General features: G+C 50.2%; 1 protein-coding gene across 1 annotated transcript; it reads left to right on the top strand.

Annotated features, from left to right (window-relative positions):
* The first annotated feature begins 517 nt into the window (after positions 1-517).
* Positions 518-23,205, top strand: LOC115641156 (serine protease 27-like). Its single transcript, XM_030544241.1, is given in 9 exon segments — positions 518-686; positions 2,911-2,937; positions 3,032-3,194; positions 3,492-3,791; positions 21,339-21,737; positions 21,739-21,797; positions 22,084-22,134; positions 22,137-22,246; positions 22,942-23,205. Coding segments are annotated over 9 exon segments (1,443 nt in total). The 5' UTR covers positions 518-616.
* The last annotated feature ends 1,844 nt before the right edge of the window (positions 23,206-25,049 follow it).

Raw genomic sequence — 25,049 nt, 5'->3', positions numbered from 1 at the left:
GACCTGGGTGGAAAGCAGGTTGGGACCTTCCACGCCGCCGCTACCAGTTTGACTGCCTGTAGGCCAAGCAGGGAGAAGCAAGTTAAATATCATGTAAGTTGTCAAAGGAACCTCCACCCCCACCAGCCAGACTTCCCCCGGGGGGAATAGAGAAGAGGACGATCCTGCCCCCAGGCGGGGAACAGACCAGAGGGGACGAGCCTGACCCAGTGGCCTGGATCTGACCCTTTGCCAGGGCCTGGGCTAGTGGGTTTGTAGGTCTGGGGATGTGAGGAAAAGAGACTCTGGGCAGAGGGGAGCCAGGCTGTGAATGGGCGTGTCTCACAAGGGGGTAGGGGGCAGAGATGAGGGTTCATGAGCTTCTGCTTTCATCTTCCTGTGAATCAGAAATGTAAACGCTGGGCTCTGAGCCAGAAAGCTGGAGAACCAGAGTCCGAGGTGCCATGGCTTCTGCAGCATCAGCACATCTGGCAGCGGGTCTGGCCAAAATCAGCCCCCGCGCCCACAGGGTGGCTCCAGCTAGGTTTAGAACCTGCTGCCTCAAAGCCAGAGCTTTCTGTTCCGCTGGCTGGAGGCTGAGCTGGGTCATCCAGACCCAGAGCTCCTGTGGGGCAGGATGATGGGGGGGCTCCGCTCCCAGCTGGCTGCACTGCTCCTGCTGCTGGTGCTGCTGTCCCCAGTACATGGTAAGAGGAAGCAAGGGATCCAGAGCGATGAAGAGCCACGGGGAACAGACCAGAAGGGGAAGATCAGATCCAGATCCTGCCGCAGTGGACTGACTCTGACTCTTTGCCAGGGGGGCCTGGGTTAGCAGGTTAGCGGGTTTGTGGTTCTGGGAGCACGTAAAGAAAAGAGATCCTGCCCAGAGAGGGGCAGAAATGACAGTGCCGGTCGCCAGGCCCTGCTGTGCATGAAGGGACCCTGATCCCCACCCCTCCAGGCATCACCGGCTTAACTCCTCCGACCCCTCTGACTAACCCCCCACAGGAGCCACTGCCTCCAGTCCCCCTCCCATTTGTTGTGCCCCAATCTCCTGCTCTCAAGCTTGGCTGGGTGGAAAGAGCACATGTGGCCCTGAGAGAGCTGAGAGCAGCCTTCGTTCACCTCATGTCGATGTTCATTCTTAAACCTATTGACCCATGGTAGCCACCTACAATTTGGGGTGTGGTATGAGGATTATGGGAGGAGCTATGGGACAGTAGGTGGGGCTTGTATTCCAACCTGATAAGAACATAAGAATGGTCACACTGGATCGGACCAAAGGTTCATCTAGCCCAGTGTCCTGACTGCCAACTGTGGCCAGTGCCAGATGCCCCAGAGGGAAGGAACAGAACAGGGAATCATCCAGTATCCAACCCCAGCGCCCTTTGCCAGCTTCTGGCAAACAGAGGCTAGGGACACCATCCCTGCCCAGCCTGGCTAATAGCCATAGATGGATCTATCCTCCATGAACATATTTAGTTCTTTTTTTGAACCCTGTTGTGGTCTTGACCTTCACAACATCCTCTGGCAAGGAGTTCCACAGGTTAACTGTGCGTTGTCTGAAGAAATACTTCCTTTTGTTTGTTTTAAACCTGCTGCCTGTTCATTTCAACCCCTAGTTCTTGTGTTATGGGCAGTAGTAAACAATACTGATCTACTTTCTCTGCACTAGTCATGACTTTATAGATCTCAATCATATCCCTCCTTAGCCATCTCTTTTCTAAGCTGAAAAGTCTCAGTTTTATTAATCTCTCCTCTTATAGAACCTGCTCATTTTTATTGCTCTTTTCGGAACCTTTTCCAGTTGCAATATATCTTTTTTGAGACGGGGCGGTCACATCTGCACACAGTACTCAAGATGTGGGCGTACCATGGATTTATATAGAGGCAATAGCATATTTTAGTTCTTTTATCTATCCTTTTCATAATTATTCCCAGCATTCTGTTTGCTTTTTTGACTGCTGCAGAACATCGAGTGGATGTTTTCAGAGAACTCTCCACAATGACTCCAAGATCTCTTTCTTGAGTGGTAACTGCTAATTTAGATCCCATCATCTCATATCTACAGTTGGGATTATGCTTTCCAATGTGCATCACTTTGCATTTATCAACATTAAATTTCATCTGCCATTTTGTTGCCCAGTTACCCAGTTTTGAGAGATTCTTTTGTAGCTCTTCGCAGTCTGCCTGGGACTTAACTGTCTTTAATAATTGTGTATCATCTGCAAATTTTGCCACCTCACTGTTTACCCCATTTTCCAGATCATTTATGAATATGTTGAATGGCACTGGGCCCAGTACAGACACCTGGGGGACACCACTATTTACCTCTCTCCATTCTGAAAACTGACCATTTATACTTACTGTTCGTTTCTTAACTTTTAACCAGTTACCAATCCATGAGAGCACCTTTCCTCTTATCCCATGGCAGCTTACTATGCTTAAGAGCCTTTGGTGAGAGACCTTGTCAAAGGCTTTCTGAAAATCTAAGTACACTATATCCACTGGATCCGCTTGATCCACATGCTTGTTGACCTTCTCAGAGAATTCTAGAAGATTGGTGAGGTATGATATCCCTTTATTAAAACCATGTTGACTCTTCCTAAACAAATTATGTTCATCTGTAAGTCTGACAATATTGTTCTTTATTACAGTTTCAGCCAGTTTGCCCAGTACTGAAGTCAGGCTTACTGGCCTGTAATTTCTGGGATCACCTTTGTAGCCTTTTTAAAAAATTGGTGACACATTAGCTAATCCTCCATTCATCGGGTACAGAAGCTGACTGAAATGATACATACCACAGTTACATACCACGGTTAGTAGTTCCGCACCTTCCTTCCTCCCGTCTTCCTTCGGATCCTAATGCTGCTCCTGTCCCAATGATCCCAAGGCTGTAATGTCTCCCCAACATTTTTGTTTCCTCCACAGGTGCTGAGAAGAGTCAAGACCAGCCAGGTAAAGACTCAGGACTCCTGGGTTCTATCCTTAGTTCTGGGTGGGAGAAGTGTGCACCTTGTCCCGTGTTAACATGGCTCACTAGTTTGTGCAGTGTTCAGCCGTATCATCAGGGAGCAGGATGTACAGGAGGGTCGATGGCCCTGGCAAGTCAGTGTGCAGGAATATGATGATGAAAAATGTGAATACCACCACATCTGTGGAGGATCCCTCATCTCAGCCCAGTGGGTGGTGTCATCCGCTCACTGCTTCAATTGGTGAGTCACTCTGGAAGGGGATCCCAGGCTGCCTTTTCTTGGTTTGCAGTGACATCTGTCTATAGCCTCAGCTCCATTGCTGACTTCCTGCTCTTGGTCAGACTATCCCTATGGTGCAGTGTGACCTTTCCCCTGCTGCCCCCACCCCAGAACTGGCTGCACCTTAGTGCTGGGTGAGGCATCGCGTTGCTGTGTGGCTGTTCCCCAGCCTCTCTGCCCCAGAAGTGCCTGCATTTTTGTCTATGTTCACAGTCTATCTTCCCTCCTGATCAGTATTTTCTGCCCCTCCTCTCCCAGCTATCGCAATGAATCTGAGTATTGCGTGAACCTGGGGGAGTACCAGCTCCCCAACCCCTCCCCGACCTGCATCTCGTCCCCCGTGTGTCACATCATCAGACATCCTGACTACAACCAGTGCATGTACATCGCTGACATTGCCCTGGTGCAGCTGACGGAACCTGTCAACTTCACGGACACCATCTGCCCCATCTCTCTGCCCGGCCCCTCCACCCAGTTCCCAGCCGGGGAAAAGTGCTGGGTCACTGGTTGGGGCAAAACTGGGTCAGAGTATGAAGATGAGGGGGGGATGGGAGCTTGGTGGGTCTAATGGGTGATTGGGGGTGATCTGAGAGCCCTTCCTCTGAGCTCGAAACACACAGCCACGAGGGAAATCCTGTACACGCACACACACACACATACACACACACACTCTTCCCCGTCCTCTCCATCAGGGGGCAGCACTGCGCGCTCACACACACATACACACACACACACTTTCCCATCCTCTCCATCAAGGGGCAGCTCTGCACGCGCTCACACGCAATCTCCCCTGACTGTGATGTTTATGCGCGCTTTTATCTGCAGCCCCTAGATGGTGATGTTACTCACATGCCCAGCCACCATGTTACACTAGGAGAGATTTTTCCCAGCATGTCCTGGTCCTTTCCAGCTCCCTGGGCCTCCCAGAGGCTCCATCCCCGACTCTCTCATTCCAGGTGCACTTCAGCCACCCCAGATGCTTCAGTAGCTGCAGGTTCCTCTCGTCGATGTGTCGACCTGCAGAGAACACTTTGGGGAACAGAGCCACTGGATCAAAGATGACATGCTGTGCGCTGGGTCCAGGGGTGACCCTAATGGCCCCTGCAAGGTGAGCTTCTTGGCTTATGGGGGCAGCACTGGGGCTGCTTGAAATTATCTGGCCCATTGTTCTGTTTGCAAACATTGGCCCTTCCTCTTCTGCTCTCTAAACAGGCCCATGTGGGTGATGTTTTAATTTGATCTTCCTCTGCATCTCATTGATGGAGAAAGCAGCTCTCCCAGCACCAGTGCATTCTGGGAGATCTCACAAGTCACCGTAGGATGGGGGGAAACTCTCTGAGCTCTGGCCCTGCTGAACTGAGAGGGTTAAATTTCACCTGAACTTAATGCCAGAGAAAACAAACCTAACAAGGGTGGAAGCTCTGCCCCAGCACTGCAGCAGGACATGGCATGGGAGGGAAATGGGTTTTATCCCCGGCTCTGGGAGGGAAATGGGGTCTTGTGGGTTAGAGCAGGGGAGGCTGGGAGCCAGGACTCCTGGGTTCTCTCTCCAGCTCTGGGAGAAGAGTTGGGTTGAGTGGGTTAGAGCACTGGGGGCTGGGAGCCAGGACTCCTGGGCTCTCTCTCCAGCTCTGGGAGTGGGGTCTAGTGGGTTAGAGTAGGAGGGGCTGGGAGCCAGGACTTCTGGGTTCTCTCCTGGCTCTGGTGGAGGAAAAACAGGAGCCACTTTGTGGGAAGGGAGGCAAAGGGGCCACCCTCGTTGACCCTAGTGTCCCTCTCTCTCAACCTAGTGTGATTCCGGGGGGCCTCTGGTCTGTCCAGGGAATGGCAGCTTCATCCTGACTGGGATCATCAGCTGGGGCAGAGACTCCTCACCCCTACTCCCCAAGGTGTACGTCCGAGTCCCAGTCTATGTCAACTGGATCCAGAATCTCACGGGTGGCACTGGCCTCTTGATTGTCTCTCCTGCTGTACTCAGTGCCGGTACCACCCCACTGGGGTCCCTAAGCAATGACTTAGTCTGCTCGTGCCTAGCGCTGGCTCTGGTTGCACCGCTCCTTGCTGGGCTCCTGCTGATGGCCCTGTGACCTGCCCCCTGGGGCTCCCACCTGCGCCCACCCCCAGGTAACATGGCAGCTCCCCGCCAGCAGGGGTGTGTATAGACCCCCCCTTGGCACCAGGTGTGGGTCCTGCATTGTTGGGCCTGTGAGACACGGCTGGGAGAGGGTGGTGGATGGAAGCTCAGGGGGTCGCTATGGGAAGTGGGCACAGGGGGTCATATCCAGCCCTTCCTGCAACTCTGCAGTACCTGCCCGGGGTAGGGGGGGGCTGACTGGGAGGCTGGTGGGGAAGGGCCCCGCAGCTGCTTTGATCCCACCACTTGTGCTCTGCAAATCATCAATAAATCAGCTTTGCAAATTCTGTCTCCTCCCAGCCGCAGCCACGACCTGTCTGGCAGCAGCTGGTGCCGCCTCCCGCTAGGGTCAGTCCTGCCGCCGCCACTGCCTCCACTGCTTGGTATGGGAGGGCAGAGTGTGGGGGCTGCCCATCACGCTGGGTGCTGCACAGACCTCCCCCCCGAGATTGGGGCCCCTGTTGTGTCAGGTGCTGTACAGACACTGACCAAGGTCAGGGCCCCTGGGCAGAGACATGTCCCCTCCCCGAACTGAGCTCAGTCCCTGCATCCTGCTGAGCACTGCACAGACCTCCTCCCCCACCAAAAGTTCAGTCCCCACCATGGCACTGACTCCCCAGGGCGAGTATGGTAGCTAGCTGTGCCTCAGTTTCCCCTGCATGCCGCATTGTCACCTCATGTGTGGGAAAGGACTGTTTGCTCTCAGGGCAAGCTAGAGACACCGCCCTCCCCTGTGCTGGGAAATTCAGTTGGTATCACTATGTCACTCAGGGGTGTCCACACACACCCCCGGGCAAGTTAAACTGACCTAACCCCAGGTGTCGCCAGTTCTCGGTCAGTGGGTGAATTCTCCCTTCGCCCCAGCTAGGGCCTCTCGGGGAGGTGGATTAACTACACTGATGATAGACCCCCTCCTGCAGCATTTCAAGTGTAGCCAAGCCCTGAGACGTGACTGTCGCCTCGCTGCTAGGCTGGTGCACTGGAAAAGGATTGGCTGACCCCATGTCGGTAGAGAATCCATGAAGATGAGAGAAAATCCAACCACCAACCATTGACACCTGGTGGCCAGCACCCTGGTGGGAGATGGATTTCCTCACCTCTCAGCAGGGAAGCCGAGAAGTACCCTGCAGCTCCAGAACAAAGGACTGGGGAGGGGCTGGGGGGAATAAGGGTTGAGTGCTGGAGGGAATTGGGGTTCACACCTGGGGACTGACCCAGGGGATCAGACAGAGCTTGAACATGGGGTTGACTGCAGCATAGCTGGGCCTCTGGGCTGACCAGAATGGACCATGGTTTAATTGTGCTCCCCAAAGAACCCCATGTGCTGTGTGCCAGGTGACTAACCAACCCAAGCATTTTGCTGAAGCGGATCCTCCTAGAGACCGTTCCAAAGCTGGGGCCGTAGCATCGATCCTGGGGTCTGTGACAGATGGTGGCAGAGGTGGGATGCTGAATGCACTAGGAATATTGTGCCCTGCAGCAGTAAAACGAGGGTAGTCAAAGGACACAGGAAGAGAATGGCGTATAACCAGCTCCCGAAGAAGACCACCATCAAATTGTGATGGAATGGAGGGGTGGGTGCCGGCGAGCTCAACAAGGCGGAGCTGGTTTCCCAGCTGGAGAAGGTTGATTGGACCCAGGCAGGGAACCAAGAGGGTCTGAGAGCCACCGAGGTGGCAGCAGGGCTAGCTGGCCAGGAGATGGAGCAAGCTGAGACCATGCGAAGCAGCTAAAACAGGAACTGGAGATGGAGAAGGGCAGGGACAGGAGAACCCAGAGAAGGGTCACTGGGGAAAGTCCCCGGATGCCAGCTGCACAGGGAACCTGATACCAAATGGTTGCCCCAGGATAAGGAGGGGGTGGTTGCCCTGGGACACACTTTGAATTGCCAAAGCTCCACACCTCTGTCCCCCTCAGGTGGTGGTTGGTAACTGCCTGGTGCGTGTCTGGTTACTCGCTTTAGCCAGTCAATAACTCTTTTCTTCCTCTTCCACAGCGAATAAACCTTTCGCTCATGTATTACAGGACTGGCTAAAGACGCTGTCTTTGGTGTAGGGTCTGGGGCACCAATTGAGCTTGGGTTAGTGACTGGCGTCCTGGGACTGCAACCAGCCTGACTGTGGTGTGATTTTTAGGACCATTCATCATGAAGTCCAGTTTGTCTGGGTGGCAAGATAGACTGGAGAGGCTAAGGGGCCTGCCTGTGACCCCATGGTGAGACTGTCACATTTGTTACTGGCCTGGTGAAATTATACAACATCCCACCACTTTGGGATGTCTGCCCTGGTTTTGACAGTCTGCCCTGAGAGAGGCACTCACAGTCATGAACCACACGGGACAGCGTGACAATGAGGTGAGCAAAGCATCCAGACTCTCCAAAACTTCTGCTCTAACCCACTAGCCCCCACTCCTCTCTCAGAGATGGGGAAAGAACCCAGGCTGGATCCCAGCCCCCCTGCTCTAACCACTAGACTCCACACCCCTCCCAGAGCTGGAGATAGAACCCAGGAGTCCTGGCTCATAGACTCATAGACTCAAGGACTGGAAGGGACCTCGAGAGGTCATCGAGTCCAGTCCCCTGCCCTCATGGCAGGACCAAATACTGTCTAGACCATCCCTAATAGACATTTATCTAACCTACTCTTAAATATCTCCAGAGATGGAGATTCCACAACTTCCCTAGGCAATCTATTCCAGTGTTTAACTACCCTGACAGTTAGGAACTTTTTCCTAAAGTGCAAGCTAAATCTCCCTTGCTGCAGTTTAAGCCCATTGCTTCTTGTTCTATCACTGGAGGCTAAGGTGAACAAGTTTTCTCCCTCCTCCTGATGACACCCTTTTAGATACCTGAAAACTGCTATCATGTCCCCCTCTCAGTCTTCTCTTTTCCAAACTAAACAAACCCAATTCCTTCAGCCTTCCTTCATAGGTCATGTTCTCAAGACCTTTAATCATTCTCGTTGCTCTTCTCTGGACCCTCTCCAGTTTCTCCACATCTTTCTTGAAATGCGGTGCCCAGAACTGGACACAATACTCCAGTTGAGGCCTCACCAGCGCAGAGTAAAGCGGAAGAATGACTTCTTGTGTCTTGTTTACAACACATCTGTTAATGCATCCCAGAATCACATTTGCTTTTTTTGCTACAGTATCACACTGTTGACTCATATTAAGCTTGTGGTCCACTATGACCCCTAGATCTCTTTCTGCCATACTCCTTCCTAGACAGTCTCCTCCCATTCTGTATGTGTGAAACTGATTATTCCTTCCTAAGTGGAGCACTTTGCATTTATCTTTATTGAACTTCATCCTGTTTACCTCAGACCATTTCTCCAATTTGTCCAGATCGTTTTGAATTTTGACCCTGTACTCCAAAGCAGTTGCAATCCCTCTCAGTTTGGTATCGTCCGCAAACTTAATAAGCGTACTTTCTATGCCAACATCTAAATCGTTGATGAAGATATTCATAAACTCATAGACTCATAGACTCTAGGACTGGAAGGGACCTCAAGAGGTCATCGAGTCCAGTCCCCTGCCCTCATGGCAGGACCAAATACTGTCTAGACCATCCCTAATAGACATTTATCTAACCTACTCTTAAATATCTCCAGAGATGGAGATTCCACAGCTTCCCTAGGCAATCTATTCCAGTGTTTAACTACCCTGACAGTTAGGAACTTTTTCCTAATGTCCAACCTAAATCTCCCTTGCTGCAGTTTAAGCCCATTGCTTCTTGTTCTATCATTGGAGGCTAAGGTGAATAAGTTTTCTCCCTCCTCCTGATGACACCCTTTTAGATTCCTGAAAACTGCTATCATGTCTCCTCTCAGTCTTCTCTTTTCCAAACTAAACAAACCCAATTCCTTCAGCCTTCCTTCATAGGTCATGTTCTCAAGACCTTTAATCATTCTTGTTGCTCTTCTCTGGACCCTCTCCAATTTCTCCACATCTTTCTTGAAATGCGGTGCCCAGAACTGGACACAATACTCCAGTTGAGGCCTAACCAGCGCACAGTAAAGCGGAAGAATGACTTCTCGTGTCTTGTTTACAACACACCTGTTAATGCATCCCAGAATCATGTTTGCTTTTTTTGCAACAGTATCACACTGTTGACTCATATTAAGCTTGTGGTCCACTATGACCCCTAGATCTCTTTCTGCCATACTCCTTCCTAGACAGTCTCTTCCCATTCTGTATGTGTGAAACTGATTGTTCCTTCCTAGATGGAGCACTTTGCATTTATCTTTATTGAACTTCACCTGTTTACCTCAGACCATTTCTCCAATTTGTCTAGATCATTTTGAATTTTGACCCTGTCCTCCAAAGCAGTTGCCATCCCTCCCAGTTTGGTATCGTCCGCAAACTTAATAAGCGTACTTTCTATGCCAACATCTAAATCATTGATGAAGATATTGAACAGAACCGGTCCCAAAACAGACCCCTGCGCAACCCCACTTGTTATACCTTTCCAGCAGGATTGGGAGCCATTAACAACTACTCTCTGAGTACGGTTATCCAGCCAGTTAGGCACCCACCTTATAGTAGCCCCATCTAAACTGTACTTTCCTAGTTTATCTATAAGAATATCATGCGAGACCGTATCAAATGCCTTACTAAAGTCTAGGTATATCACATCCACCGCTTCTCCCTTATCCACAAGGCTCGTTATCCTATCAAAGAATGCTATCAGATTAGTTTGACACGATTTGTTCTTTACAAATCCATGCTGGCTATTCCCTATCACCTTACCACCTTCCAAGTGTTTGCAGATGATTTCTTTGATTACCTGCTCCATTATCTTCCCTGGCACAGAAGTTAAACTAACTGGTCTGTAGTTTCCTGGGTTGTTTTTATTTCCCTTTTTATGGATGGGCACTATATTTGCCCCCTTCCAGTCTTCTGGAATCTCCCCCGTCTCCCATGATTTCCCAAAGATAATAGCTAGAGGCTCAGATACCTCCTCTATTAACTCCTTGAGTATTCTAGGATGCATTTCATCAGGCCCTGGTGACTTGCAGGCATCTAACTTTTCTAAGTGATTTTTTACTTGCTCTTTTTTTATTTTATCTTCTAAACCTACCCTCTTCCCGTAAGGATTCACTATACTAGACATTCCTTCAGACTTCTCAGTGAAGACCGAAACAAAGAAGTCATTAAGCATCTCTGCCATTTCCAAGTCTCCCATTACTGTTTCCCCCTCCTCATTGAGCAGTGGGCTACCCTGTCCTTATTCTTCCTCTTGCTTCTAATGTATTGATAAAAAGTCTTCTTGTTTCCCTTTATTCCCATAGCTAGTTTGAGTTCATTCTGTGCCTTTGCTTTTCTAATCTTGCCTCTGCATTCCTGTGTTATTTGCCTATATTCATCCTTTGTGATCTGACCTAGTTTCCATTTTTTATATGACGCCTTTTTATTTTGTAGGTCACGCAAGATCTCGTGGTTAAGCCAAGGTGGTCTCTTGCCACACTTTCTATCTTTCCTAATCATCGGAATAACTTGCTTTTGGGCCCTTAATAGCGTCCCTTTGAAAAACTGCCAACTTTCCTCAGTTGTTTTTCCCCTCAGTCTTAATTCCCATGGGACCTTACCTATCAGCTCTCTGAGCTTACCAAAATCCGCCTTCCTGAAATCCATTGTCTCTATTTTGCTGTACTCCCTTCTACCCTTCCTTAGAATTGCAAACTCTATTATTTCATGATCACTTCCTTCTACTTTCAAATTCTTCCAACGAGTTCTTCCCTATTTGTTAAAATCAAGTCTAGAACAGCTTCCCCCCTAATAGCTTTTTCAACTTTCTGAAATAAAAAGTTGTCTGCAATGCAGTCCAGGAACTTATTGGATAGTCTGTGCCTTGCGGTGTTATTTTCCCAACATATATCTGGATAGTTGAAGTCCCCCATCACCACCAAATCTTGGGCTTTGGATGATTTTGTTAGTTGTTTGAAAAAAGCCTCATCCACCTCTTCCGCCTGATTAGGTGGCCTGTAGTAGACTCCCAGCACGACATCACCCGTGTTTTTTACCCCTTTTAGCCTAACCCAGAGACTCTCAACACTTCCATCTCCTATGTCCATCTTTACCTCAGTCCAAGTGTGTACATTTTTAATGTATAAGGCAACACCTCCTCCCTTTTTCCCCGTCTATCCTTCCTGAGCAAACTATACCCATCCACACCAACATTCCAGTCGTGTGTATTATCCCACCAAGTTTCAGTAATGCCAACAATGTCATAGTTGTATTTATTTATTAGCACTTCCAGTTCTTCCTGCTTATTACCCATACTTCTTGCATTTGTATATAGGCATTTAAGATATTGGTTTGATCTTGCCTCCCAGCTATGCCCTGACCCTCCTTTCTCTCTGCCATTATAGCCCGTGCTCCCTCCTGTTTCCAACCCATCTCCCAGGTCTTGTTCCTCACTTACCTGTGGGCTTTGCTCACCTGTTCCCATCGAACCTAGTTTAAAGCCCTCCTTACTAGGTTAGCCAGTCTGTGTGCAAATAACGTCTTTCCCCTCCTTGAAAGGTGAACACCATCTGTGCCTAGCAGTCCTTCCTCGAATAGCATCCCGTGGTCGAGGAAGCCAAAGCCCTCCTGGCGACACCATCTTCGCAGCCAGGCATTCACCTCCACGATGCATCTGTCTCTGCCTGGGCCCCTACCTTCGACAGGAAGAATCGAAGAGAATACCACCTGCCCTCCAAACTCCTTAACCCGTACTCCCAGAGCCCTGTAGTTACTCTTGATCTGCTCAGCGTCACACCTCGCAGTATCATTTGTGCCCACATGGATGAGTAGCATGGGGTAGTAGTCAGAAGGCCGGATAATCTTTGACAATGCCTCTGTAACATCTCGGATACGGGCCCCTGGCAGGCAGCATACCTCCCGGGATGAACGGTCAGGGCGACAGATGGATGTCTCCGTCCCCCTCAGCAGAGAGTCTCCAACCACCACTACCTTACGTTTCTTATTATCAGTGGTGGCAGCAGACCTCCCAGCCTTAAGGGTACGAGGCTTCGCCTCCTTAACTGTTGGGGGTGATTCCTTCTCTCCTGTATCAAGAAGAGCATAACGGTTATCTATTACCACAGCAGGAGGGTTCACAGCAGGGGTGGAGCACTGCCCGCTGCCAGAAGTAACCAGCTGGCTGTGTCCACCCTGAGCCATCTCCTTCTCCACTGGTGTGTCAGTAGTCCTGTGATCTGGGACAGCTACGTCAGCTGTCTCCACATGGATACTGTCCAGGAATTGCTCATGGATATGGATGTTCCTCAGCCTAGCCACCTCCTCCTGTAGCTCTCCCACCTGCTGCCTGAGAGATTCCACCAGTAGGCACCTTTCACATTGGATGCCACCCCCAGCCTGGATATCAGTAAGTGGAAATTGCAAATTGCAGTCTTTGCAAGCCCACACCAGAATCTGGGTAAAAGCATCCATGCTTTGGTGCTCTGTCTGGCTACAGGCGCAGGTGGAGGAGACAGAAGCAGTGCTGGCACAAGTGTTGCGGGTCCTTCTCACCATTGTAAGCCTCCCTCTGTCAAACTCTCTCAAATTCCCGTCTGCAGCTCCCGGTCCGCTCTGCTTTAAACAGAAAGGCTTAGGATGGGGCTTGGTTTATAGGTTCAGAGGACCAATGGGTCACGGATGAGACCGACAAGGGACCCCCTCTCCCTTCTGTCATAAACAGATAGCTAAGGATTAATGTCTCTTTCACCTGAAACACCTGACCAGAGAACCAATCAGGAAACCGGATTTTTTCAACTTTGGGTGGAGGGAAGTGGGTGTCTGAGTCTTTTGTCTGTCTGCCTGTTTCCTCTGAGCTTTGGAGAAGTACTTTCTACTTTCTAGTCTTCTGTTTCTAAGTGTAAGGACAAAGAGATCAGATAGTAAGTTCTATGGTTTCTTTTCTTTGGTATTTGCATGAATGTAAGTGCTGGAAATGCTTTGATTTGTATTCTTTTTGAATAAGGCTGTTTATTCACTATTCTTTTAAGCAATTGACCCTGTGTTGTATCATCTTAATACAGAGAGAACATTTGTATTTTTTCTTTCTTTTTTATATAAAGTTTTCTTTAAGACCTGTTGGAGTTTTTTTTTACTTCAGGGAAATTAAGTCTGTACTCACCAGGGAATTGGTGGGAGGAAGAAATCAGGGGAAAGCTGTGTGTTGGATTGCTAGCCTGATTTTGCATTTCCTCTGGGTGAAGAGGAAAGTGCTTTTGTTCCAGGATTGGGAACGGAGAGGGGGACTCACTCTGCGTAGTTTCACAGAGCTTGTGTCTGTGTATCTCTCCAGGAGCACCTGGAGGGGGGAAGGGAATCAGGATTATCTCCCTTTGTTGTGAGACTCAAGGGATTTGGGTCTTGTGGTCCCCAGGGAAGGTTTTTCAGGGGGACCAGAGTGCCCCAAAACACTCTAATTTTTTGGGTGGTGGCAGCAGTACCAGGTCCAAGCTGGTAACTAAGCTTGGAGGTTTTCATGCTAACCCCCAAATTTTGGACGCTAAGGTCCAGAATCTGGGAATAAGGTTATAACATGGTGTGCAGCGGCGGGATATAGACAGAATCCAGAAGCCAGTAGGAATATTATATTTTTCTTTGCTAAGGGCTTTTTAGCAGAGAGAAACAGTTTGGTTTTAAAAGGGAACCAGAGAGAATTTTTTTTTCTGCTCTCTCTAGCAGTTTGTGGTTTGCATATTAAGCGAGAAGACTGTTAAGGGTCTTTTGTCATGCAATAGCCCTCCCATTAGGTGGCAAGTACCAGCACTTATATGCATGCAAATTAAGTGGTTTTTCTGGTTTCCCTTCATTGAACATTAGCTAGAGAGAGAAAAGGAAAAAAGCACTGTTGCTAGGCAGACTTCTGGAGGCAACAGAGCCTGCAGTTCAAAAGAGAAACACCGGAGGGCACCCCAACACAAGAAAACAGGAACCATGTCTACCAGGACAAAAATGGAGGCCGAAGACCAATTCAAAGAAGCTGAACACAGGCGAGAGATGGAAAAACACAAACAGGAACTAGAAATAAAACAAAAAGAGATGGAGATAAAAGAAAAGGAAGAAAGCCTCAAACTGGCAGCCTTCCAAAGAGAACAGGCAGCCCAAGAGGCAGCACACAAAAGAAAACTAGAAGAAGAAGAGGTGGCCCACCGCCGAGAAATGGAAAAACAACAAAAAGAGAATGAAGAGAAGGAAAAACAGAGAAAACATGAACTGGACTTGGCAAAAGCTGGGCTGCATGTGCCAGCCAACCCTAACAACCCGGCGCCAATTATTGCTCCACAGCACAGGAAATTTCCCACCTACAAGGCAGGTGATGACACCGAGGCCTTCTTGGAAAATTTTGAAAGAGCCTGTCTTGGGTACAGCATCCCCGAAGACCAGTACATGGTAGAATTAAGGCCACACCTCAGTGGACCTTTAGCAGAGGTGGCAGCTGAAATGCCCAAGCCGCAAATGAATGACTATAAACTTTTTCAAACCAAGGCCAGATACAGGATGGGGATAACCCCAGATCATGCCCGTCGGCGCTTCAGAACCCAAAAATGGAAACCAGAGGTGTCATTTCCCAAACACGCCTACTACATTGCAAAAAACTATGAGGCCTGGTTAACAGGAAACAACATTCAAACCTTGGAAGAAGTGAACCTCCTCATACAAATGGAGCAGTTCTTGGATGGTGTTCCTGAAGACATCACACGGTACATACAAGATAGAAATCCCAAAACTATCGCTGAGGCGGGGGAGATTGGAGCCAAATGGATGGAACTGGCAGAAAGCAAAAAAGCTACTGTCAAGGGGAACGATTACCCCAGGGGGCACACAGACCATAAACCCTACAACCGAGGACAGCCAAAGACCCTACATACCACCCAAGTAAAGCCACAGATACCCTACTCTTCAACCTCACCAGTCTCCAGTAACTCACCTCGGCCCAGTGACCCATCAGATGGAAGATGCTTTAAGTGTAATGAACCGGGACATATCAAGGCCAACTGTCCCAAGAACACCATGCGAGTGCAATTCATTACACCACCATCACACCAAAGATCCCCAGGCCCGGATGCCTCTCAAATACCCTTGGAGCGAAGGGAAAATTTGAGAGTGGGCGGAAAGAAGGTTACTGCGTGGAGAGACACGGGGGCACAAGTGTCAGCTATCCACCAATCCTTCGTTGACCCCAAATTCATCAACCCAAAGGCCAAAGTTACAATTTACCCCTTCATGTCACAAGCTGTAGACTTGCCTACAGCTCAACTGCCTGTCCAGTACAAAGGCTGGTCAGGAATGTGGACTTTTGCAGTCTATGACAATTATCCTATCCCCATGCTACTGGGGGAAGACTTGGCCAACCAGGTGAGGCGGGCCAAGAGAGTGGGAATGGTTACCCGTAGCCAAACCAGGCAAGCTTCCAGACCCATTCCTGTTCCTGAGCCGTCCACAGAAGCCCCGTCTGTGTTACCAGAGACCCAGACAGAGGCAGTGGACCCGGATTCCATGCCTACCACTGAAACAGCCACAGCATCTCCAGTCCCAGGCCCGGAACTGGAACAGCAACCAGCACCAGCAAGTGCAACCACATCTTCAAACTCAACGCCAGAGGGCGCCAGCGAGCCAGAACTGGCAGAAGCACACGACAGCCATACCCAAAAGGCTCAGCCAGAGCCTGAAATACCCTCAGGTGCACCAGCGGAGAGCGGTTCACCAGCAACGGAAACAACCCCATCACCTACATCGCTTCCAGAGGGACCAAGCCCAAGTCCACAGTCTGAGGAAGAACTGGTGACCCCAGCCTCAAGGGAACAGTTCCAGGCTGAGCAGGAAGCAGATGACAGCCTTCAGAAAGCTTGGGCGGCGGCACGGAGCACCCCACCGCCTCTCAGCTCTTCTAATCGATCCCGGTTTGTTATAGACCAAGGACTTTTATACAAGGAAATTCTTTCTGGTGGACACCGGGAAGAATGGCAGCCGCAAAAACAGTTGGTGGTTCCAACTAAGTACCGGGGGAAGCTCTTAAGCTTAGCCCATGATCATCCCAGTGGCCATGCTGGGGTGAACAGAACCAAGGACCGGTTGGGGAAGTCCTTCCACTGGGAGGGGATGGGCAAGGATGTTGCCAAGTATGTCCGGTCTTGTGAGGTATGCCAAAGAGTGGGTAAGCCTCAAGACCAGGTCAAGGCCCCTCTCCAGCCACTCCCCATAATTGAGGTCCCATTTCAGCGAGTAGCTGTGGATATTCTGGGCCCTTTCCCAAAAAAGACGCCCAGAGGAAAGCAGTATGTACTGACTTTAGTGGACTTTGCTACCCGGTGGCCAGAAGCAGTAGCTCTAGGCAACACCAGGGCTAACACTGTGTGCCTGGCCCTAACAGACATCTTTGCCAGGGTAGGTTGGCCCTCTGACATCCTTACAGATTCAGGGTCTAATTTCCTGGCAGGGACCATGGAAAAACTGTGGGAAACTCATGGGGTGAATCACTTGGTTGCCACCCCGTACCACCATCAAACCAATGGCCTGGTGGAAAGGTTCAATGGAACTTTGGGGGCCATGATAAGAAAATTCATCAACGAATTCTCCAATAATTGGGACCTAGTGTTGCAGCAGTTGCTGTTTGCCTACAGGGCTGTACCACATCCCAGTTTAGGGTTTTCACCATTTGAACTTGTGTATGGTCACGAGGTTAAGGGGCCATTACAGTTGGTGAAGCAGCAATGGGAGGGGTTTACGCCTTCTCCAGGAACTAACATTCTGGACTTTGTAAGCAACCTACAAAGCACCCTCCGACACTCTTTAGCCCTTGCTAGAGAGAACCTAAAGGATGCTCAGGAAGAGCAAAAGGCCTGGTATGACAGACATGCCAGAGAACGTTCCTTCAAGGTAGGAGACCAGGTTATGGTCTTGAAGGCGCAACAGGCCCATAAGATGGAAGCATCATGGGAAGGGCCATTCACGGTCCAAGAGCGCCTGGGAGCTGTAAACTACCTCATAGCATTTCCCAATTCCTCACTAAAGCCTAAAGTGTACCATGTTAATTCTCTCAAGCCTTTCTATTCCAGAGACTTACAGGTTTGTCAGTTTACAGTCCAGGGAGATGATGCTGAGTGGCCTGACGGTGTCTACTACGACGGGAAAAAAGACGGTGGCGTGGAAGAGGTGAACCTCTCAACCACCCTGGAACGTCTGCAGCGGCAACAAATCAAGGAGCTGTGCACTAGCTTCGCCCCATTGTTCTCAGCCACCCCAGGACGGACTGAATGGGCATACCACTCCATTGATACAGGTAATGCTCACCCAATCAGAACCCCACCCTACCGGGTGTCTCCTCATGCCCAAGCTGCTATAGAACGGGAGATCCAGAACATGCTACAGATGGGTATAATCCGCTCATCTACCAGTGCATGGGCATCTCCAGTGGTTCTGGTACCCAAACCAGATGGGGAAATACGCTTTTGCGTGGACTACCGTAAGCTAAATGCTGTAACTCGTCCGGACAACTATCCAATGCCACGCACTGATGAGCTATTGGAGAAGTTGGGACGTGCCCAGTTCATCTCTACAATAGACTTAACCAAGGGGTACTGGCAAGTACCGCTAGATGAACCTGCCAAGGAGAGGTCAGCATTCGTCACCCATGCGGGGGTGTATGAATTCAATGTCCTTCCTTTCGGCCTTCGAAATGCACCCGCCACCTTCCAGAGGCTGGTAGACGGTCTACTAGCTGGACTGGGAGAATTTGCAGTTGCCTACCTCGATGATGTGGCCATTTTTTCAGACTCCTGGCCCGAACACCTACTACACCTGGAAAAGGTCTTTGAGCGCATCAGGCAGGCAGGACTAACTGTTAAGGCCAAAAAGTGTCAAATAGGCCAAAACAGAGTGACTTACCTGGGGCACCAGGTGGGTCGAGGAACCATAAACCCCCTACAGGCCAAGGTGGATGCTATCCAAAAGTGGCCTGTCCCAAGGTCAAAGAAACAGGTCCAATCCTTCTTAGGCTTGGCCGGATACTACAGGCGATTTGTACCACACTACAGCCAAATCGCTGCCCCATTGACCGACCTGACCAAAAAGACCCAGCCAAATGCCGTTACGTGGACTGATGAGTGTCAAAAAGCCTTTACCCAGCTTAAGGCAACGCTCATGTCTGACCCTGTACTCAGGGCCCCGGACTTTGACAAGCCATTCCTAGTAACCACGGATGCATCTGAGCGTGGTATAGGAGCAGTGCTCATGCAGGAAGCAACAGATCACAACTTCCATCCTGTCGTGTTTCTCAGCAAGAAACTGTCTGAGAGGGAAAGTCACTGGTCAGTCAGTGAAAAGGAATGCTATGCCATTGTGTACGCCCTGGAAAAGCTACGCCCATATGTTAGGGGACGGCGGTTCCAACTACAAACTGACCATGCTGCACTAAAGTGGCTTCATACTGCCAAGGGTAACAACAAGAAACTTCTTCGGTGGAGTTTAGCTCTCCAAGATTTTGATTTTGAAATTCAACACATCACAGGAGCTTCTAACAAAGTTGCTGATGCACTCTCCCGTGAGAGTTTCCCAGAGTCCAGTAGTTAAAAAGTGTTCTTAAAATGTAAAAGTCTGTTAGTTATATACTTAGTAGTATATGTAAAGGTGCATGTGTTGTATTAATCTGTTTATTTTCAAGTTCTAGAAGGAAATTGCCGCCAGTGAGCTTCCCCACTGTCTGCAATTTGGGGGGCGTGTCATAAACAGATAGCTAAGGATTAATGTCTCTTTCACCTGAAACACCTGACCAGAGAACCAATCAGGAAACCGGATTTTTTCAACTTTGGGTGGAGGGAAGTGGGTGTCTGAGTCTTTTGTCTGTCTGCCTGTTTCCTCTGAGCTTTGGAGAAGTACTTTCTACTTTCTAGTCTTCTGTTTCTAAGTGTAAGGACAAAGAGATCAGATAGTAAGTTCTATGGTTTCTTTTCTTTGGTATTTGCATGAATGTAAGTGCTGGAAATGCTTTGATTTGTATTCTTTTTGAATAAGGCTGTTTATTCACTATTCTTTTAAGCAATTGACCCTGTGTTGTATCATCTTAATACAGAGAGAACATTTGTATTTTTTCTTTCTTTTTTATATAAAGTTTTCTTTAAGACCTGTTGGAGTTTTTTTTTACTTCAGGGAAATTAAGTCTGTACTCACCAGGGAATTGGTGGGAGGAAGAAATCAGGGGAAAGCTGTGTGTTGGATTGCTAGCCTGATTTTGCATTTCCTCTGGGTGAAGAGGAAAGTGCTTTTGTTCCAGGATTGGGAACGGAGAGGGGGACTCACTCTGCGTAGTTTCACAGAGCTTGTGTCTGTGTATCTCTCCAGGAGCACCTGGAGGGGGGAAGGGAATCAGGATTATCTCCCTTTGTTGTGAGACTCAAGGGATTTGGGTCTTGTGGTCCCCAGGGAAGGTTTTTCAGGGGGACCAGAGTGCCCCAAAACACTCTAATTTTTTGGGTGGTGGCAGCAGTACCAGGTCCAAGCTGGTAACTAAGCTTGGAGGTTTTCATGCTAACCCCCAAATTTTGGACGCTAAGGTCCAGAATCTGGGAATAAGGTTATAACACCTTCCTACTCCCCTTCCAAACTCCCTTGAGAAACTCCCAGTTAGCAGCTCCTGTTCACTAAGCTCCCTGGTCACTTGTGCGCAGCTTTATACAGCCCTGCCCTGGCCAGCTCCCAGCCTCATTCTCATACCATGTGTCCAGGGCAGGTAAGGCTGGAGTTCTGCAGTGGGTGTCTTACCTGTCAGATTCCAACTCCCCTGAGCACCTAGGGAGCAAAAAAAGAGAAGAGGAAGATATTAATGAGTGTGTAGGAGCAGATGAGGGTGGGGACATCTAGAGGAATTGCTGGGACAGTAGCTCCACCCACAATTCCCCAAACTCCACTCACTGCCCCAGGACAGCCCTGCTGTCCTCATGCCAGCCAAAATTCCACATCTGCCCTGGGAATGTGGAATGGGAATGAGGCTGGCAGCCAGGAATCCTGGGTCCTATCCCAGCTGTTGGATGGGAGTGAGATGGGATAAGGTGGTATCATTGGGCTTAGGGACAAGAGTTAAGGTTGTCATTGGACCAAGGTTATAATGGGGTCATGGTTAAGAATATGCTTGGCTGAAGGTTCGCATGGGGGTGAGGTTCTGGATTGAAATGTGGCATTTTTCTTTCTTTCTTTCCCCTTTTTATTAAGATTTTTTAAAAAAATATATCAATCTAGCTAAATTTCAAAAGAAAGTGTTGCTTCAAAGTGAAAAGTGCAAATGGTTCCTTTGGAATATGTCCAAGAAACACTTCCACTTCTCTGAATTTTTTTTCATCTGAAACTATTTGGCGAATTCAATGTGAATATGTGATGTTTTAGTCGACCCCAAACTACATATTTCAGTGAATAAACCATACCTCCAGACAATGTCACTCAGCTGTGCTGACTAGCACAAGAAATACACAGCTCTAGACAAAACAGCCAGCACACCTATGTGCAATACCCTGGCTTAGATTCCTCACTGCTAGGGAGTGTGCAATGCTTTGGCTTTGGACAGAGTACTGTGAGGTGCCCCATATCCTTTCCCCACAGCTCGCGGCTTTTCTTCCAAATCAAGGTGGTTTTCCCACTCAGCTAGCTTTCTCTGACTTTGTCTGGTCCACAGTTAAACAGGAATCTCCTCCCAGCTATCAAAACATGCCCATCTCCTCCCCTCTCATTCCAGTCTTTGCCTGGCTTCTGTCTGGAGTTTCCTGCTTCTGTGAGTCTACTCTCCAGTTAATGTGTCCCCATCCCAGCACCTGGTGTCTCTGCTTCTCCCTGCTTCTCCCTGGCGTCCTGGGTGGTTTTCTCCCAGCTGCCCTGCCCCAGAGGTGGCCGCCTCTTACAGTCAGGTGTTCCCTGGACCCAACTGCATTTTTGCCCGTATTTGCAATCTAGTTTCCCCCACTGATTGTTGCTTTCCCTCTGCTCCCCAGCTCTTTCCCTCAGTCTGCCTATCGTGTGAACCTCGGGGAGCACCGGCTGTCCAATCCCTCCCCGAGCCTGGTCTCATCCCCTGTGCGCCAGATCCTCGTCCACCCTGATTACAAAAGGGGGACCCGTGCAGCTGACATCGCCCTAGTGCAGCTGGCGGAGCCAGTGCGATACACCGAAAAAATCCTCCCTGTCTGCTTGCCTGGCCCCTCTGACTCCTTCCCTGAAAACCACATGTGCTGGGTCACTGGTTGGGGGAGAATAGACTCTGAGGGTAAGACCATCCCCCGGGGGAGATGCTATCACTCTGTGACTCAAGCCCTGTGCTCCTGGAGCCCTGTGATTCCTGCTGCATCACGAAATAATCCCTGCCCAGCTCTCTGCTGCCCCCTGCCAGCTGGCTACCCCCGACTGGCTGTATCCCTCAGCCATCTGTGAGGCAGCTAATCTATTGATCTCAGGTGGGAACCTTGTGTTTTAGATACAGATGGTCCCTGCAGTGGAACCCCCCTCTGGGGGCAGCGCGGCACAGACTGGGTCCTATGGGGCTGGGTGCGGCTCTGGAAGCTGGGTGGAGGTGGGGAATGGATGCAGGGAAGTGAAGGGAATAGGACATGGGGAGGGGATGGTGTGGAGGATGGCTAGAGGGGAGGAGAGTGATTGGGGGAGGTAGATGGGGACAGGAAATTGTCAGGCATGGGGGTGGGTTGCAGGAGGCGATGGATTCTCTGGTTCTCTTCCCTCCAGTCTCTCTCCCACCCCCCAAGATGCTGCAGGAGGTTCAGGTCCAGCTGATCAACTCTGCAACGCCCTCTACAACATCGACCCAGCCCCGAACATCGGCAGGGACCACATCAAACCCAACATGATCTGTGCCGGCTACGCCGAAGGGCAGAGGGACTCCTGCCAGGTGTGTGAGGTGTTTGGGTTGGGTGGATGCACGTGAACTCCAGGCTGGGTCCCTGTCGCCATCTAGGGCCTGCAGTGAATAGAACGGCTGCTGCAGCCATGGAGCTCTGGACCCAGCTTCCTTCGAGCAGGCAGGAGCACCTCTGACTTTTAGAGCCATGTGGAGTCACAGCTCCATGCGTAGGCCCCAGCTTCTGGAGTCCTGTGATTAGGGCAGAGCCCCAGCTTTTATTTGTGGTTAAAGGAATAGTAGAACCTTTGTGGTTGGGTAGAAAAGAGGGACAATGTGGCTAGAGAGTAACTGAGGCCTGCCTGAGTCTCAGAGAGCCTGAGCCAGTCACTCTGAGATGGGTGAATACTCCTTGCATCAATATGGAGGGTGTTAACTCCCAGCCCCACTGCTCTGGGGAGCCCTGCCATTGGTCTCTGTGTAAGGCAGGAGAGGAAGAACACAGCCACCCCAGAACCTGTGAACGTAGCAGGGACACCACCTCTGCCACCAATGCATCCTTCAGAGAAAGGGCGTGGGAAAAGCACGCCATGTTCCTTTCACTTCTCATGTTGGTTTGGACAAAATGTATGGGGGGGCATAGGATGGCCCCTATGCCTACAGCCCTAAGGGGCTGGATTGTGGATGCTTCGGGATGGGGATGAGGGGGGAGGCCCTCACTAATCCCAATTTCTCTGCTCCTCCAGGGTGACTCTGGGGGGCTGCTGGCCTGTGACCACAATTGGACCTGGTTCCTGATGGGAGTTGTGAGTTGGGGGGATGGCTGTGGCCAGCCCAATTGTTCTAGGGTCTATGTCCGGACAGTGGCCTACGGTGAATGGATATGGGGGCACGTAGTGTCCGGGGGCCAAGCCACATCCATGGAGAACAGCATCTCTGAAGTAAATGATGCCAGATCCTCCTTCAGCACCTACACGCTTCTCTTCACCACTCTCCTGATGTCATTGTGACCCCCTCTTCCATTGGGACGCCCCCCCATCTCTCCCTCCTCCGTTCACCCAGCACTGAAATCCTCCACTGTCTAGGGGCAGTGTGAGGTGGAGGTGGGATAGGATCTGAGACCTATCAGCAATGCCTGAGTCTTCAGAGAGCCTGACCCTGTTGCAATGAGAAGGGAGGGCTGCCCTGAGTGTGACTGAGATCAAGACTGCCTGAGTCTGCAGAGAGCCTGAGCTAATTGCTTGGAGACGTGTGAACTTCCCAGAATGTGACCCAAACAGCAACACTTGCTGCATCTCCAGAGAGGCTGGGCTGATTTGACAGAGGGGTGAACTGGCACAAGTGTAACTGGTGCAGCGATGCTGCCTGAGTCTGCAGAGAGCCTGAACTAATCACTTGGAGAGAAGGGGCACTGCTCCAAGCACCTCTAGGGGGCAGTGCTGGGGCATGCAGACCAGGAATGTTTGGGATTGGCTCGCTGGGAGATGGGCAGTCTAGGTGGGGCAAGGTTTATAGGTAGCCCCTCCTACAGCTCCAAAGTGGTCCCTGTGTGTGACTGCATATATGGACTCTGCACCCCCCATCACATGTGGTCAAAAATAAAATGTTTTTGCATCAAACTCTGCTCCTGGGTTCCCGGCTAGGTTCAACGGGCCCCTGAGGAACACCAATTGTGTCTGCGAGATCTGCAGCCTCAGACAATCCCTACCCCATCTGTTCAAATGGGGGACTCATTAGTGTCACAACCCTTCCAGCCTCAGCTTCCACAGCTATATTTTTAGATTTGGGGGCTGCCAAGCTGAAATCCTGCCCCGCCCCCTGATGTACCCTCAGATGGTCCTTTGGGTAGCTTTGGGGTTAGTCCTGGGACCCCACTCTGTTCTACACACCATTTTAATTACTCAGCTCAGTGCTGTGGAGGGTCCTCTCCCACCCAAGGTTTATCCAGCTTTGGGCTCTCATCCTTCCTTCCTCTAGGATTGTGGGACCCGAGCAGGCCCTGCTTCTAAGTTTCCCCACATGACCTTACAGGGAACCAGAGACCTGTGGGGCTGGAAGGGACCTCAAGAGGTCACCTAGTCCAGCCTCTTGTGCAGAAGCAGGACCATGTAAATCTGGATGAGCCCTGGCAGGGGTTCATGCAACTTGCTCTTAAAAGCCTCCAGTGACAGGGATCCCACAACCTCCCTGGGAATCCTGATCAAAACGACCCTGAGAGTAGATTGACCCTGATAGTGGATCCCTAGAGTCTCACCATCCTGTTGAAACACTTTGGATTCAAAGCTTCACCCATGATCTGTGCGTAACTTACCTGGGAGCTCAGACCTGGTGAAGGATTCATTCTCTGGGACCCCGGCGACTGTTCCAGCCTCTGGATTTCTTAGGGGCCAGTTTGTGAAGTTGTCCATAGCGACCATCCAACGTTTGCTTCTAGATTCTGTCTCCAGCAAAGTCTCAACCATGTCAGCAGCAACAGGCCCCATCAGTGCCCCCAACAAGTTACCGCCACATCCTGGCGCTGCCTGTCTTAGGGGAGCTCTTTTTCACAAGCAGCATCACGTTTCCTGCCTCCAATTTCTGCATCCACCCAGCAGAAATCTGCCCTTCGCTTGGCTAAGGTTTTTGCAACCCTGAAGTGTCCAGTGATTTTAAGATCATGGCATGACCCTTTTCAGAGTGTCCTTTTCCAGTGTCTCTGGCACAACCAGCTGATCCCTGGACTCATCACCTGCTGGCACTTCACTCCCATCACCAGATGGCAGCAGAAAGCTCCTTCCCCAGCACAAGGCCGGATGAAAGATTTCAGGTGACACTTTTTTTTCAGCTGTGAGCTGTTTCGGCAGGAGGAAAGAAA

This window comes from Gopherus evgoodei, unplaced genomic scaffold, assembly GCF_007399415.2.
Source record: "Gopherus evgoodei ecotype Sinaloan lineage unplaced genomic scaffold, rGopEvg1_v1.p scaffold_33_arrow_ctg1, whole genome shotgun sequence".
Lineage (NCBI taxonomy): Eukaryota > Metazoa > Chordata > Testudines > Testudinidae > Gopherus > Gopherus evgoodei.
The sequence above is the reverse complement of the archived record's forward strand: the minus strand, read 5'-3'. Positions and strand labels throughout refer to the sequence as shown.